The sequence below is a fragment of the Physeter macrocephalus genome, chromosome 7, assembly GCF_002837175.3.
Source record: "Physeter macrocephalus isolate SW-GA chromosome 7, ASM283717v5, whole genome shotgun sequence".
NCBI lineage: Eukaryota > Metazoa > Chordata > Mammalia > Artiodactyla > Physeteridae > Physeter > Physeter macrocephalus.
Window position 1 is genome coordinate 34,415,692 of NC_041220.1, and position 13,242 is coordinate 34,428,933.

The 13,242-nt window shown below is 36.8% G+C and overlaps 1 protein-coding gene across 1 annotated transcript in view; it reads right to left on the reverse strand.

Annotated features, from left to right (window-relative positions):
• FBXW7 (F-box and WD repeat domain containing 7) overlaps positions 1 to 12,839 on the reverse strand; it is a 91,741-nt gene extending 78,902 nt beyond the window's left edge. The window contains exons 1-2 of the mRNA XM_024126609.3: positions 12,825 to 12,839; positions 11,609 to 12,178 (exon numbers count right to left, since the gene is read on the reverse strand). Of these exons, the coding sequence (XP_023982377.1) occupies positions 11,609 to 12,109 (501 nt within the window). The 5' untranslated portion in view covers positions 12,110 to 12,178; positions 12,825 to 12,839. The remainder of the gene's footprint in view (positions 1 to 11,608; positions 12,179 to 12,824) is intronic.
• Positions 12,840 to 13,242: the final 403 nt, after the last annotated feature.

Below are 13,242 nucleotides of genomic sequence, written 5' to 3' on the forward strand. Positions count from 1 at the left end.
GGGATCTTCCCGGACTGGGGCACGAACCCGCGTCCCCTGCATTGGCAGGAGGACTCCCAACCATTGCGCCACCAGGGAAGCCCAGTAAGTAGGTCTTAAAACTTGTAATAATGAGCTTATCATCATTTAGATTCACCTCTTACCATGTTGGAAGGAATCATTCACTGATCACAAGAGCAACGATGCATGTCTCAACTGGGGAAGAAGAAACCCAGTAAGCAAATGAATAAGAAAAAATATGCAAGGGCAATACTGGATAATCCCTGCCTTGCTTATGATCATGTCACCAATGGAGATAATAAGGACGATAAAAATGACACATATGTTTGCACAGCTTTTTAACACTTGCAAAGCATTTCACATTCATCATGTCATTTCAACTCCACACAACCCTTTGCAATAAGGTCAGGTATCCTATTCCTGTTTAATGATGAAGAAACTGAGGCTCAAGGAGGTTAATGCATGAGAGAGCAGATAAGCCTTCTTACCTCCTATTCTTTTCAGCACACAAGTCTGTCTAATATTACCTGCCTAACCTATATACCAGGGTTGTGATTCAACAGAGGAAAGCTGTCCAACAATGACTTCCACAGGTCATGCTGGGGAAAGACGTTGTGGACAGAAAAAAAAAGTAACAAAATAAAAAAGAGCCCAGAAACATACCTACATTACATTATAAATATAATCAACTGACTGATCTTTGACAAAGGCAATACAATGGGACAGAGATAGTCTATTCAACAAATGGTACTGAAACAACTGGACATGCATGTGCAAAAACTAACTCAAAATAGATTATAGACCTAAATGTAAAACACAAAACTATAAAACTCCTAGAAAATAACATAGAAGAAAACCTAGATGATGTTAGATATGCTGAAGACTTTCTAAATACAACACTAAAGGTACAATCTATGAAAGAAATAATTGATAACTGGACTTCATTAAAAACTGCTCTGTGAAAAACGATGTCAAGAGAATGAGAAGACAAGCCACTGATTAGGAGAAAATACTTGTAAGAGACAATATGATAGAGGCCTGTTATCCAAAATATATAAAGAACTCTTAAAATTAAACAATAAGAAAACAAACAACCTGATTAAAAAACAGGCAAAAGATCTGTACAGACACCTCACAGAAGAAGATATACAAATGGCAAGTAAACATATGAAAAGATGTCGAATATCCTATGCCATTAGGGAATTTCAAATTAAAACAACAATGAAGTACTACTACATGCTTATTAGAGTGGCCAAAATCCAAAACACTGACAACATCAAATGCTGGCAACAGGAACTCTCATTCATTGCTGGTGGGAATGCTGAATGGTACAGCCACTCTGGAAGAGTTTGGCAATTTCTTACAAAATTAAACATACTCTTACCATACTATCCAGCAATCATGCTCACTGGTATTTATCCAAAGGAGATGAAGACTTCTGCCTACACAAAAACCTGCACATGGATGCTAGAAGCAGTAGAAATGCCAAACAGTATATACACGGACCCTAGCTATGCAAAATATATATCCGTGTGGTTAAGGACTGGCAAGTAATATGTAAAAATTTATCCACTAATTATTTAGTGACAAATTATTAGGTATATGGGTGCCTTACACATGGTAAGTACTCTTAGGCAAGATAAGAAATCAAGGGGCTTGAATAGGAGGGAGATAGGAAAACAAATTTAATATAATATGAAATGAGTCATAATAAATATAGCATGGGAGTAGAGATTAAGATAGGGAAACTCTTGGGGGGTGGATAAAAACAGATATTAGCTGGCTTTATGGGTTATTTACTGTCCCCCTCCTCCCCGAATTACTGTTTCACTGAATTTTCAAATTTTAACAAAAGTGCAACTTGGACCCAGAATGAGATCTAGGTTCAAATTCCTAGCTCCACTACTTACCACATGACTGACCACTGACGAATTACTTAACTTCTCTTCACTTGTTTCTCACCTCTAATATGGAGATAAAACTCAGAACCAACATAACAGGACTGTTGAGATTAAATGAGGTTATATATGAAGAGTATTTAGCAGTGTCCTAGCACATAGTAAATAGTGTTCAATAAGTGGTTTATTAGTAATAGTAGCATTGTTATCAGTGCAGCTTGCCATTGCACTGATGAGGTTCAGAGTAAGAACAGGGAATAGTCTGGCTCTACTACACCTGAGCAGCACCTCCATTGACTATAGCATACAACACTTCAAGATCAATTTGTCCAGAGATGGGCAACCAGGATGGTGATCCTAGAAAACATGTTGAAAGCATTAAGTCTGGAGAGAAGATTATAGATGAATATGACAGCAGTCTTCTCCTGTAAGAAAGGCTGTTACTGCTCTACATGGAAGAGGAAGGACCAAAGAAAGGTAATAGCTGTCCACATAAAGAACTGTCTAAAAATACAATGCTACTCCACACTGTAGTATTCCCCAGTGATGACTTCATTTTCAAGCCCAAGTCTCTTGATAAAGCTACTGGGCACAGGTTTGGACTTGGTGATCTCAAAGGTCCCCTTCGGATTCTATCTCAGGAGACTTAAAACTAGGATGGAAAACCTAAGCAGTTTAAATATATTAATCAGTTTGAAGAAATGAAGCGTTGGGAACAGGGGAGGGGAGGAAAAGCACTGGTGACTTCCTGGTAAAGCACTGCAGAATTATATTTTATTTTATTTTATTTTATTTATTTTTTTTTTTTGTGGTACGCGGGCCTCTCACTGCTGTGGCCTCTCCCGTTGCAGGGCACAGGCTCCGGACGCGCAGGCTCAGCGGCCATGGCTCATGGGCCCAGCCGCTCCGCGGCATGTGGGATCTTCCTGGACCGGGGCACGAACCTGTGTCCCCTGCATCGGCAGGCGGACTCTCAACCACTGCACCACCAGGGAAGCCCCAGAATTATATTTTAAAAGATGGATTCTGAAATTGCTCACAGGATGTTTAAATGAAAGATATTCATGTTTCAGGGACAGCCAAAAGTGCTGCCAAGGCTACTCTAAGTAACTGTGAAGAAACCATATATTAAATAAATGTCTTAAAAACAAAGAAAGATACCACCATGCTAACTACTACTCCTCTAATAATGTGGTAAGGTGACCTTAGAGAATTGCCAGCATGGCACCTGAGTCCTAGAGAGGTGAAGAATTGGTTATTCAAAGAACTCTTAAAGATTTCATTGCTTTTTTCCCACTATATTCAGCTGCATTTTCATGAAGAGGTCATTATATAATGCCCTTACTTGTGAAAGATGTCTTTTTATCCAGTCTTCCACTGGAGCACTATACATTATGGAAGTTATCTAAAAAGACTAAGTAAGTAGAATAAAAACTGGTTTCTAGTTGATATAGTTTTTTCCCCTAATAAATAATAGTAATATATGCCTGTTATAACAACTTGGGAAATTCTGAAAAGTACATAAGAAAAAACAGAAATAACTCAACCACATTCAGAGATAATTTCTAACACTTGGTTTCTTTCTTTCTGATCTTTTCCCATGCATATATATAGATTATTGTATGTTTATTTCAGAGTTAGGATCATATTATATACATAGTTTTGAGTTCTATATTTTTAGTAAATGTTGTATTTTTAAGGTTTTCCTGTTATTAAATTTCCTTTAAAAATATGACTTTTAATGACTGTATGAGTTACCTGCAATTGATTTCTGCATCTTAGCAACATAGTTCTTAAACTAGGGTTTTAACTTCTCCTCCGGGGAGTCAACTGCTAATTGTTATTATAATGTTCCTCAATGTAACTATCTTTATAATGAATATCTGAGTTTTAAACTAAACTTAAATGGCATGCTTATTTATAATTTATAGTCTAGCTTGGGTACATCTTAAGAGGTGAAATGAGAATTGCTCACATTGCAATCTGTGAAACTTCAATTCTCAACCTGAATTAGCACTAGAGGCAAATACATCAAATTTCTACTGTTCCAAAAATAAAAGAATTAAATGTCAACTCAAGACAAAACTTACTGCAAGAGTCACAAGGTTAACACCAAATGAACTGTAACATAGAGAACCAACAACGGGTTCAAGGAAGTGAATTTTCTAATTCTAGGAAGGTGTAAAGATAGAGATGGAATTTGGCCTGGAATTTGAAGGATCTGGCTAGAGTTTATTGAAAGCAAGGGGAGAAAGGGAGACGAAATCAGGTAGAAAAAAATTGGTAAGATTGTGAAAAACTTCAAGTGTCCACCCATGGATTTGGCTTCATCAGTGGGAAATGGAGCACCAGATACTTAAAATTGAGGCTACTGATCCATACAGAACAAAAATTCATTTTTAAAAATTCATCCAATAATTCATACTGGCAACACATTGTCAAGGACATGGCATTATAGCCTGGTGCAAACAGAAACATTAAGCAAAGATGCTCTTAAGATTTTTAAACATGACTCTTCAATTTTTATCTTACAAGTGCCTGGGGGTAAGAAAAAGGAAGATCAAGTGTTCATATGTGTTAAACTCTTCAGCAAACCCACAGACTTATAGACGATAAGAAAAAGTCAAACCATTTTTTCACCAAATGAACAGAAGACTAGGATATTAAGAGACTAGAAAATCTAAAGAAGAAAATTAAAAACTGGTAGGAAGAAGTACATACAGTAGTAAGTTTTAGCTTTCAGTGGACCACTCAGGTGACAATGCCCAAGAGATAGGTAGAAATGCAGGACTGAGGCCTGGGTGAATGATGGGCCCTTGAGACTTAATTTTGGAGTTACCTACCAAAGTAAAAACAGAACCCCTCTATCCTTTTCATAGCCTCTTCCTTATCACCAACAAAAACAACATTAATAAACCTCAGTTCATTTTAATTATATACATATGAAACAATCTGCCTCAGGAACATTTTGAGTATAACTATTTTTGGTATTTGTGGATACTTCAGAGAAGGTTATCATCTGCATAAAGTACAAATCAATGGAACACTATTAAAAATTTTTTAAATTCTCCATTCTGTGGGAAGATTTGTTTTGGTCTATAATTAAAATCCATAATTAATTAATTATTTGCAGTGAACAGTATAACAGATTTAAACATGACCAACATTGAGAGCTATTACGGTTTAAAATAATGTTAATAAGTATTTTTAAAACTGCACTAACAGGAATTAATTAGAAATTGACCATAAACTAAAGTTCATTTTGGCATCCAGTTGTAAAATTCACAAAGCATTTAAAGTATACAGATGTTTTAAAGAAGAAAATTTAGAGAAACTGACAAATTCTAATAGAAGGAAATGATGCCTACCTATCAACTAGGAAGATCTGTGAAAAGCATCCCCTTGGAAATTTGTTCTATTCTTATTAGCGATCAGCCCAGCTTATGATAGTATGCTCCCACTCCTCCTGAGCATCCTTTTAAAAGTATTTATTTCTCTATTAATAACTTTTTCCACTAGAGGGTGATATGATGACTGAACACTAAAGGTCATAAAAAGTACATAGACTGATATCTTCTGTGGGGAATGAAGTGTGTTCTGTGAGATTAGGGATGACGGATAAGAGACAGACAAAATGAGGTCGCAGGCTTACATCTGCAAACTACTTGCGTGTCCCAGGCACTACACTACTTGCTTTACATAAATTATTTTACTCAATCCTTACAAAAACCCTGTGAAGTAGGTATTATAGTCTTATTTTACAGATAAGGAAACAGTTCAATGAGATTACATATTTATGGCCATATAATGAGCAGCAAAATCAGAATTCAAGTTCAAGTCTGAAAAGCTCTTTTCACTCTACTAAGTTAGGGGAAACCCATCTCCTCCAGTGTATCCCCTTCCCTCCGCTTCCACCCTCTCCACACGTTTAAAATTGGGTTAAACTGGGCTGAGTGAATATTTCCAGTCTGTCCTCCTTCACAAATGCAGGAGGCATGGCTATGTGTTGGGCTATGTTTCTTAGTGGATGTTATTCAAGATGACTGCTCTCTGGACCTCTCTCCACCTAACAGAATTTAAACTTTGGTTCTTTGTCTTACAAGAACAAGACAAGGCCAGGGACTTCGTGACATGGCCATCGCTCTCTAGAACTCTACCTAAATAAAGCAGAATTTAGAACCCTATTTGATTTCAGTTGTTACCCACATTGTCCTACAAAGTCTGCCCGTAGGTCTGGCTCAAGGGAGTAGCTGAAAGATGCCGGACTAGAAACAAAACTGTAATTTTGATCCCCTGACTGGTTAGTGATCCTTGTCCCTAGTTCCTCTATTGTTTTGAATCTAGAGACAAGAAAGTCTCAGGCCTCTTATACACTAACATACTGCTTCTTTGAATATATACATATTTTTACTAAACACTTATTTCTTATTTGAGGGAAAAAGGATTTAAAAAAAAAACTGCTTAGGGACTTCCCTGGCAGTCCAGTGGTTAAGACTCTGCACTTTCACTGCAGGGGGTGCGGGTTTGATCCCTGGATGGGGAACTAAGATCCCACGTGCCATGCGGCGCAGCTAAAAAAAAAGCTTAGTTACCAGGAGAAATCTAACAATCAGGATGACAAAAAAGATATATTAATTTGAGATAAGGAATGAAGTTATGTGAGAACAAATAAAAGGCACTACGATAGACATGGAAGAAGCAGAAATTGGTGCTCAAACATGGTTCTCTTCATGAAAAGATCAGGAGGATACGAGATCTGGCCTGATGGTAATCTCATTTGCTTTTCATTTTAGTAGAAAATGAGTTGATACTCTACATTAAACATGGAAAAGAAGTCTTTAGTATGGGCTGGGCATCTCTACAGGAAACAAGATTAAAAAAAAAAAAAAAATATATATATATATATATATATATATATATATATATATATAAAAGACTGTTGACACAGGGAGTTAAAACTGAAGAGATGGGCATTTCTATCCCGGGAAGCAAGTTGAATTTCGAATTTGCAGGCAGACTAACCAAACTTACAGAAATAGCTGGCACACAACCACTAATTAAGAAGCACATTTGATGGAATCTAGAGAGAACTGATATCTGTTATCCAGTCTCAAATTTCATTGTCACTTCTTCCTGTTATAACTTTAGCCCTGAGCCCTCATAACTTCAGTACTTGTTAAATATCACAAAGAAAAGCATTTAACTAAGCAATCTGTACTTTCTAAAGGATAGCTCTGTTGATTTCAAATGTGATACGGTATTAGAAAACCACCATACTCCAGAGCCTAGAACCTAGAGACTTGTAATTCTGCTGAAAATCTTGTTTAGTAATGTTTGCCAAACTCTACCATAGGGGGCAGCATAGTACATGGAAAGAAAGGGTTTTTCTGAAATTAGGCAGATCTGTCTTAAAATCTCTTGCCACTTACAGTGAAATTTTGGGGTGTTGGCCTCTCTGCAAGCTCTGCTTACTTAAGTTTGTTTGCAAGTTCCTAGGAACTTGCAAACAGTATGGACTTAATAAGCACCAATTCTTGACTGCCACTGTCCTTGACTCTTAACATTAAGAAAGTCTGGAATTTCTAATTTATATTATTGCCATAGGCTCCCATTAGAATAAATCTTTGGTGACTAGGGGGAAAAAAGATTGTCCTAAGAGTTTTGATAGTTTCCAATATGCTTTCAAAGAAATGACCAATACAATGAAGGACCAAAAATGGTTTTTCTCATTAATATCATATTTGCATATATAGCATGTTCAGGTATGCCAAATAAGTCTAGCAGTCCAAAGGGTATGTTTAAGAAACTGCCCAAAAACAAACAAACAAACAAAAAAAACAAAAAAACATTTGAAAGGTATGCTGGGTAAGACTGTAGAAGGCTAATCCCATATTAACATTAAAAAATGGGATTTTAAAAATAATCATTATACTTCTACTCTTCTCAAAAGTTATAGTTTAAGAGGATTTAAAAGAAATTGTGGCTTAGGGTAATACCTGTAGAAGTGTCTTATGTTTATAATGATCGAGAGTTTAAAGTGTCTTCAGTTTATAATAATCAATAATTTAGAGCTGCTCCAAAATAAAGTAATTTTGAAACAGTGAGCTTTCCCCTGGTTTACTGTAGTTAAAAGATTTATACACATGGGTGACTGACATTTTCTTTTGAAGTAACACAGTACTAGGTGATTTTGAAAAAATAAAATGTTGTTGGGAATGATCCTGAAGAAGCGTTTCAAGAATGAACAAAAAGGAAAACGAGCCAATCTCATATTGACATCCTACTTTTTAGAAGGGCATCTCTGCCTTGGCAATCAAATAGCTTTTATATTCTTCTTGCTGTATTTATCAAGGCAAATGACCTCAAGATAAATAGCATATCAAAAGTGCATTTTACACACACACACACACACACTCACACAAACACATGAACACATCTAGCTCTGCTGCTGTTAGTACTCAGTCCACTCCTGTGGCCTTGTATGTACAACACAATAATTGTATTCACAACTCAAGAGTCACTAGGGGAAACAGACTTAAATTCAGTATGTTTGTTTTTAAGGAGGTAGCTAATCTGTATAAGACATATCTAAAAGTTCTGTTTATGGTTTCATCTTGAAGAGAAGGGAAATATAAAGCACCCGTCAAATCTGTATACTGGAAATTTTCCTACTGAACGCTATAATGACTTCTCCTTTAGGGAAATGATACATTTCATCTAGCTGTCTTTCCAGTTTTTTAAAATGCAGCAGAATTCATTGATAGCTTTGCACCGTTCTGAAAGCCTTAGTTTTGATTGAACTTCTTTCTTAAATAAGATAATGCAATTAAATACTAAATCCCTATTCCTCGAACTGAATCCTCAGAAAAAAATAGGAGAGATATAAATTTCCTCTTTTGAGATAGTAACCTTGAGGGAGAGAAATCAAGAGATCAGGTATATGAGCTGGGCGAACTGCACTATAAAAGGTTTGAGCTTTGCCATTGGTTGTGTTAGAGCCATCCGGCTGAGATGCAAAGCACCACTTCAACACCTTGAGACAGGGATGGTAAAAGGGATGAAATCCACCACTTGAAGCCACTTCCTCCTTAGATCAAACCAATTAAATAGGGCTTCCCTGGTGGCGCAGTGGTTGAGAGTCCGCCTGCCGAGGCAGGGGACGCGGGTTCGTGCCCCGGTCCGGGAAGATACCACATGCCGCGGAGCGGCTGGGCCCGTGAGCCATGGCCGCTGGGTCTGCGCGTCTGATGCCTGTGCTCCGCAACAGGAGAGGCCACAACAGTGAGAGGCCCGCGTACCGCAAAAAATAAATAAATAAATAAATAAAACCAATTAAATAAAATCTAAACTTGCAGACAGGCTAGGGAAATTAGGGATAAACATGTTTTAGAAAGAGTTTAAGGTTCACAGCCGAAGCAAAACTGATACAGCAATGCAACTATTAAACCGAGTGTCTAAGCTATTTTATTGCAGGTCCAAGTTAAAGAGGATGATGTTAAATCTGTCTGTGTGTTGTTTATGGGCTAAATAAATGATTCACTGTAAAATTTAAAAGTAAGCAAATAAGAGGATAAACTACCTCAGCCATTATTTATTTTAATGTCTAAAATAAGTAAGATATTATTTGAGTTAAAATGCTCCTTTCCAAAGAATTGTTTAACTCACAGTCTACTCTACATGGATATTCATGATTTTTATCTAATTTTTAAATGATAAAGAACCAGAAAGCATGCAAAGATAAAGATCTATGAGCGAAGAAGCCTGAAGGGAAACAAAGGATAGAAGTTATGCTACATACCTCATTCATTCTGAGTATAATACTTTTTACTTTCTCTCCTCTTTATATATACCATTACTTAACAACACTGCCTAAAATATTGATTAAGATAAATTCTAACTCCAGTGAAATGAACATGATGTCCTTATTGAATTTCCTGTAATTTCAATAACACCAAAATACAGAGAAAATAAAATTCAATGCAGAAGAGAAGTCAGCACTTAGATGACTGAGGAGCTAGTGAACAAGACCAAGGTATGTAAAGAAAACTTATTTCCAACTTTGTGTGTGTGTGTGTGTGTATGTTCATATTCTTTACAACTTAATTTTTTTTTATTATGGAAAACTTTAAACATACTTGGAAAACTACATAGAATACCCACGAACCCCCACGTCCCTATAACCCGGCTTCAACAATTAGCAACTCATGGCCAATCTATACCCTCCTTCCTATTCTCCCCTTCGGCATTATTTTGAAGCAAAGCCCACACACTATATAATTTCATTTTGACTGTAATTTGATGGGGGAAAGGGAATACAATAGAAAGACTGGGTAGTGAGAAATGCTTCCTCTTTCTCTCCACAATCCCTGCCCCTTGTTATGACCGCAATTTTAAGTGATATTTCCAGGAATGTTTTGAGGAAAGAAGCCCACATGCCACCCCACAGAATTAGCACTGGCAATTCCATATTTACTCAAACACTTCCCGCTTCCACCTCAGACAGCAGCTCCCCGCCTATCCAGCAAGGACAATTCTGGGAAGCAATGACAGTGTGTGATAGTGACAGTGTATCCAGTCCTTAACTCTGGCACAGCCTCCAAGGACTGTATAAAATGGAATTGTCTCTCAGCACTAGATTAGTCACCAAGTCCCTGAATTGACAGGATTCCTCTAGCTTAGACAACAGTCTAACTGTCCACCTTTTAAAACATGGCTATGGCTAGTTCCATGGGCTACCACCAGCTAAATGAGATAAGGAGGCAGATCCAACAGAGCCGTCTCCCAGGAACAAAGGGAAAGGAAAACTGCAAGCAAGGGAAGTAGTGGCAGTAACTTGAGTGAAAGTTGGGAATCTAAGTGCATCTTCATATCACCTCCTATTTCTCACAGTCAAATACCAACCAAAACGGTGTGGTTATCCTATACTTAGTATTCAAATTGCCTGGAGAAGCAAATGGAGTGGTCCACTAAAATGGAATCGGGAAAAAAACACCAATTCCTCTGGGGTTCCTAAATGTTTTAATTTTAATAAAATAACCAGAAGAAAACAAGCAGTGAAGACAGCACCATACATTCTTGTTGTTTTATAATGTAGGAAAAATGTTTCATAATCTTAAAAATGTCGGCGTCTAGCATTTTAACTTTTAAAAATACCTACTCAGATTTCACCAACAACCAAATACTAATATTCAGACTGTAATTTTACCTTGTTTACATAACAAAGAGAAAACTATTTACAAAGGATATATCTTATTCATCATAATAAGAAAACTAATTATGAGGTAACTTCCAGTAACTAGTGCCTTGGAGTAACACCTGTGAATACACAGCCCACCAGACCAGCTGCACTTGGTAAATAAGAAAAGAGCCTTCACTACTTGATCTACACAAACCATGTTTCACTCTGACCCTCTCCACTACACGCAACCTACTAACCCCTGTCCCAGTGACAAAACTGATAAAGAAATTTGGTATCAATGATTTTTCATAGTAATAGGATCAAATACCCTCTCTCTCCATGTGTAATAACATTGTCCCATTATCAGTATTTCTATTTCTAATACTTTCTGTAAAACAAAAATTAGTTCCTTTTATTACTACACATCTGAAGATTAATTTTGCAGTACTACAAAGACTGTGAGGAAAGTTTCATTACAATTAATCCGGGTATGTAACATTTCTCAGGTGAAGAGCAGACTAAATGTACTCACTTTTGTTGTCTTTGTATAGAACGGGGAGGAGAGGTGGTGAATAGGCAGGTCCGCGACACTACTAGAGTTTGTGACACTGTTACTATGTGTATGTTCATCTTCTCTGCTGCTGTCATCAGACTGATCAAAATCATCACTCTCCTGGTCCATTTCCTCTTCCTCTTCATCCTCCTCATCTTGTTCACCAGCATGTTCTTCGTCTTCCTCTTGTTCCTCTTGGTTTCCCGAGGCGTCCTCATCTACTGAAATAAACCGGTTATTGTTTTCTTCCAGTTGTCCTTGCTGGGAATCACTCTGGCGCCCAGGTCTAGGTTCCGCGCCAGCGACTTCACCATTCCTTGCAGGGTGCTCCTCCTCCTGTTGTCTCAGCTGCTGCCGCTGTCCCTCCTCCACCACGCGGTTCATCTGCTCCTCATCTGCCTGGCTTGAGGAAGGGTTACCTCTCAGAGAGCCTCCAGTTCGTCGTCTTTTGCTGCCCACAGAGAGCAGTTCCTGATTCATTTCCAAAAGCCAGCTTGCTACTTCTTGGACCTTGGCTAGACTATCAGAAGATGCAAAGGTTTTCACATTCTGTAGAGAAAAATGGAGGGAGGGAAAAAAGGTTTGTACAATCTACATTATCTTCTACTTTTATGTTATATGTCTATATTCCAAATTTCATTAAAGATTGTAAAAAGTATTTGATGCCATGGAGACATTAAAATGTTCTTTTGGAGTCAGTATAGAAAGTTTAAATTATAAAAGTATGAGACTTTATAAAGACATACACAAAAATCATATAGTAAACAGCTTTATTTTAATCTCCTTTTAAAAATAATTTTAGAACAAAGGTTTATAGTTTAGTTGCTTTGACCAATAAAACACAATCTAAGCAATAAAACATTTTTAAATTTTAGATCAGTACCGCATAAACTATACCCTTTGTCAAACTTCCACAAAATGTTAAGAAGTGTATCACAAAAAAACCTATGCAATGCTCAGTTAAGTTCAGGAAATGCTGAGATAAACCAAGATTAAAAGGCTTTTTTTGAACTTTAGGAATTTCCCAAACTTTTCTGATCAGAGAACCTTGCCTTTAGACACAGTTTTCTGACAGTTACCAAATATAATCACTATGATTTTCATTTTTCATAATGAATATAAATCAACTAGACATCAAATAAATAAAACATTTTATTTCAAAAAAAGACAAGAAAAAACATTCATAAGTTCATACCCTCTGACCCAGTCACTCCACTTCTGGCAATCTATCCTAAGGAAGTAATCCTAAAACAGAAAAAAAAATGATGCAGAGGATGCTCACTGCAGCTTTATCCACAAAAACAAAAAATAAAAATAAATGTAAATGTAAATTAAAATAATCAAAACCCTAATGTTCAAAACAAAGGAACCCATGAGATGGGATATATTTAGTACAATCCCTAAACATAATGTTCATAAAAAAAAAATTTGTGAAAACATGGACGTTTTCACAAAATGAAGGACATTATATGATCATAGAATGATTTTTAAACTGCACAAGACTAGACTGAAGACAATATTTGAAAATATAAACTGCATTTAGGCAGTGGTATGACAGGTGTTTTAATTCATTTTTTTACCGTATTTCTCAAATTTTATGCATCCAGCATGTT